We start from the raw sequence: 4,579 nt of genomic DNA, 5'->3' as shown, positions 1-4,579 counted from the left end.
TTAATATTTTCTATAAGACCACATTTGCAGTAACATGCCATTATTATAAAATCCATGTCAGTGATTTTAACTTATAAAATATTTGGAATGATTCTATACATGTTTATTTGGATCAATTTCATACAGTTACTACATTTATTGCCAATCTTTATAGCATAAGGTGTTCATAGGAAAAATAGATGATTATAACAATTTTCAGGATCCCAGTTTGGTCACATTCACAATTTTCAGCAATCTTCACTACTTCACTATCTTCTGCCTCATAAATTTCATTTGGGAAATACAAAAACATGTAAATTCAACTGACTGTGATAAGCCATACCTTAATCATGGCACTCGAGAGAGTGAGGCAGATACAGAAGTTTTGGGTCAGCCTGCACTATGATGAGAGACTTTATCTAAAATGAATAAACAAATAAATGAAGCTGAATTCCTTTATACTCTAGTAAAACATAGTTTTGTTGTGGATAAATGAGGATAAATTAAATTCATCAACCTTTAGATACAATATGGATACAATGAGACAGTATTCACAGTTCTAGGTGGTTAGTTTTCTAAATTTTCCAATATGTTTCTTAAATTAAGTCCATGGGACCTGTTATTAAGTGACACAAAAGTGGAGCCTTTTTAGAGATCTGCTAATGTCCTGATTCCTCAAACTGTAGATGAAAGGGTTTAGCATGGGTGTGACCACAGTGTACATTAATGAGGCCACCACATTGTTTCCAGAAGAGTCAGACAAAACTGAAGCAAAATACTCTCCAAGCCCTGTTCCATAAAATAAGCACACCACTGTTAGGTGAGATCCACAGGTGGAGAAGGCTTTACACCTCCCACCTGCAGAGGTGATTCTCAGAATAGAAGAAATGATTTTAAAGTATGAGATAAGGATCCCTGATAAGGGAAAAACACCAAGTATAACACCAATAACATACATGAGTATGCTATTATCAAGTGTGCTGCTGCATGCTAAGCTTAGAAGTTGAGAAGGGTGGCAGAAGAAATTAGGGATTTCCACATCTTTGAAACATTTAAGTTGTAAGGCAATAAAATTGTAAAGCAGAGATTCAAAAAGGCTAGCTGAAAAAGATACTAAAACTAAGATGCCACAGCGACAAGGGTTCATAATTACTGTGTAATACAAAGGGTGACAGATGGCAACAAACCTGTCATACGCCATTACAGTCAGAAGCATACTATCCATACATGCAAAAATGACAAAAAAAGACATCTGAGTCAGACATCCCACATAGGATATGGCTGTACTGTGGATTTGAAGGTCTGCAACCATGTTGGGGACTGTGGTAGAAATGAAGCCAGTGTCAGCCAAGGACAGAATAGAGAGGAAGAAATACATAGGAGTGTGGAGATGGGAGTCAGAGCTGACGGTCAGGATGATGAGCAGGTTCCCAAGGACTGATATCAGGTACATGAACAGGAACAACCCCCATAGAAAGGGTTGCAGTTCTGGATCATCAGAGACTCTCAGAAGATAGAATTCTGAAACATGTGTTATATTTTTTGTTTTCATTTTCATCATTGCCCTAGTAAAAAGGAAAGGAATGATTGCAAAAAATTAGTCAAATATAAATTAACTCTGAATTTTAGACCATTCCAATGCAAATACTCTTATTTATGGTTTTCCATGTTCTTACAAAAGTATTTTTGGGTTCCACAAAGGCAATATTTAAAGTCTTTCATTACTGCTTTGTATGTTATTCACTTCCTTATGTACACAAATAATTCAGCTACATTCATATGAGCCAGACTTATTCCATAAGTCATATTTCAGGTCTTCAAAATATGTTAGTTTAGATGCACATATTACTGGGTGCTTGAATGTTTATGTAGATACAGTGTGTTACAATTATTGATAGTAACATTAAACAATATTTATGGAACATTTTCTAAATATCAGGAAATATACAAGAAAATTTTATACCTTGATCAAGTTTAAATATAAAAATTTAAAATCTACATATTCCTTCATAATCTGATATTTTTGACATACCAATGTGAAGCTGATCCAGAGTTGGTGGAAACCAAATTGAATAAGATGTCTGAATCCTCACTTAAAATGCCATTGTCCTCAGAGTAAAACAGATTATATTGTTATTCTCACTGCTGCCTTCCCAACTTGTTGAAGACATGCAAGACTTCTCCATATCCACCATCTCTCACAACTCATTTACTCAAGCTTCTCTTTCTGAGTCATGAAGAGGCGATGAAGATTTGATTACCATTGTACCTAGTGTCAGATGAAGGCACACTCTGTGCCCCCAGCATAGATATAAAGAGTCAGAAGCTTCTACGGGTTTATTTTTGACCATTCCATGGCCTTAGAGGTTCACTGAAGGAGTTCATAATTACACAAATGGGACCGGGTTGGACTAGTCTCTATGGAATTTATGATATTTGTGGAAGAGCAGGAGAAAGTAAATATCTACAGTATGCCTTTGAGCTCTCTGTACTTAGATTAAACTATTATGTATGAACTCCAGTATGTGGTCTTATGTACATTAAAATTCTATCTAATTTTTTTCCATTAATGCCTAGGAACTTGGCACACATCTGGGATCCAGCAATCTTGATGAAAAGAAATGAGATTTACTAATATAGGCCAGTGTAGGCTGCATATGGGGACAATGTAACCCAAACCTTGTATGATTATAAACATATGTACACTCTTTAGTGATATCAAATTCATTCACATTGTTGTGAAAATATCAACATGGTACCTCTGAAACATTTCATTTTCCACATAGAAAAAATACTGGCAAAGTCATTATTCATAAGTGTTATAATCTTGAAATGACCATTAATTATGAAAATTTGTTAGATGTTTAATGTATTAAAAGACAGGATTTATTGGCCTATACTTATGCTCCATCCCTTTTTATCCAATCTATGTTGGAAAAGATATTTCATGTTTTCAGGCATCACTGTGCTAATAAAGTCTACTTATGGCACTTTTGATGATAATTTTCTCAAATTGTAGGTGAAGATATTCAGGCTGTCATTTATTTATTTATTTATTTATTTATTTATTTTAATTAGAAAGAAGAGTATTTTAAATGTCAATCCCAGGTCCTTCTCCCTCCCCTACTCCCCTGCTTCTCCAACTAACACCCTAGCTTTCTGCTCCCCAGGGAGGGTGAGGCCTTCCATAGGGGGGGTCTTCAAATCTGGTCTTCAAAAAAGGTCTGCAATATCCTTTGGGATAGGGCTTAGGCCAACCTCATTGTGTCTAGGCTCAGCGAGTATCCCTCCATGTGGGATGGGCTCCCAGAGTCCATTCCTATGCTAGGTATAAGTACTGATCCACTACAAGGGGCTCCATAGATTTCTAAGGTCTCAGCCAGATAAACTAGAGGAAATAAATTCACCAGGCTGTCATTTATAAACTCACCACCATGGTAACAGAAATTATGTCAAGTTTGTGAAACTGAAATGGACATCTGCATGATTTCATGATGATAATGAAACAAATTTCTGACTGAGCCTCTCTATTGTGGAGTGAAATTCTTCCCACTGCCTCTTAAAATAACAAAAGTTAGATACTGTCCTTAGTCCGGGATATTTCTGACATCTCTTCCCTGGTCCTCTTCCTGTCTCTGCACCATCCTGTCCATGATGTCTCTTGCTTTTGCTTTCAGCTATCTCCCATAGTGAAGCCATTCTCCACACTTTAAAGGAAAGTCTTCCCTACTCCTTTAAGGCCCATTATGTCTCTGACACAATGTACCGTTGTTTTATATTGTTCTCTCTAAAGGCCTGATCATGACTCCAATGATCCTGACCCTTTTGTCCCAGTACAGCTCATCATTATGAATGGTAATGACATGTCAGCTCCTTTCCTGATCCAACCCAACATCATGTAAGTAGCTGGCAACAGAATACATGTTTTAATACTGTGTTTTGTTTTGTTTTGTTTTGACACAGGGTTTCTCCGTGTAGCCTTGGCTGTTATGAAATTCACTATGTAGATGGGGATGGTCTCCAACTCAGTGTTCCACCTGCTTCTGCCTCCTGAGATGTGAGTAACAACCATCCTGATATGTTTTAGTTTTAAAGTTGTTCAGAGTACCTCACCCAATCCTTGAAAAGGAATGATCCTGGTAGTTTAGAGTTGCATGAGAACTTGTCCTTTGTGAATTGAGTGAGAAAGATGGTAGGCTTCCTCTTTGCAGTGTTTGGTGGTGTCTTGAACTTACAGCATTCTAGGTTTTTAATTAAAGTATTGCAGCAGATGGGGTTGGATAGATGGCTCAGTGTTTAAGAATATTTGTAATGTAATAATGTAATCCACCATATAAACAAACTGAAAAAGAAAAACCACATGATCATCTCACTAGATGCTGAAAAAGCCTTTGACAAAATCCAACATCCCTTCATGATAAAGATCTTGGAGAGAACAGGAATAACAGGAACATATCTAAACATGATAAACGCGATATACACCAAACCAATAGCCAACATCAAACTAAATGGAGAGAAACTCGAAGCGTTTCCTCTAAAATCAGGAACAAGACAAGGATGTCCACTCTCTCCATACCTCTTCAATATTGTACTTGAAGTT

At 36.7% G+C, this 4,579-nt stretch overlaps 1 protein-coding gene across 1 annotated transcript; it reads right to left on the bottom strand.

Annotated features, from left to right (window-relative positions):
* Positions 1–601: 601 nt before the first annotated feature.
* LOC100750664 (olfactory receptor 7E24-like) lies at positions 602–1,540 on the bottom strand. The gene has a single exon (XM_027411662.1). The coding sequence runs from the start codon at positions 1,538–1,540 to the stop codon at positions 602–604; it is 939 nt and encodes a 312-aa protein (XP_027267463.1).
* Between the last annotated feature and the right edge of the window lie 3,039 nt (positions 1,541–4,579).

Source organism: Cricetulus griseus, chromosome 4 (assembly GCF_003668045.3).
Source record: "Cricetulus griseus strain 17A/GY chromosome 4, alternate assembly CriGri-PICRH-1.0, whole genome shotgun sequence".
In the NCBI taxonomy this organism is placed as follows: Eukaryota; Metazoa; Chordata; class Mammalia; order Rodentia; family Cricetidae; genus Cricetulus; species Cricetulus griseus.
The sequence above is the reverse complement of the archived record's forward strand: the minus strand, read 5'-3'. Positions and strand labels throughout refer to the sequence as shown.

Bases quoted from the DNA above. Each gene is read 5' to 3' on its own strand.
- LOC100750664 (XM_027411662.1), bottom strand. From the start codon at position 1,540: ATGATGAAAATGAAAACAAAAAATATAACACATGTTTCAGAATTCTAT.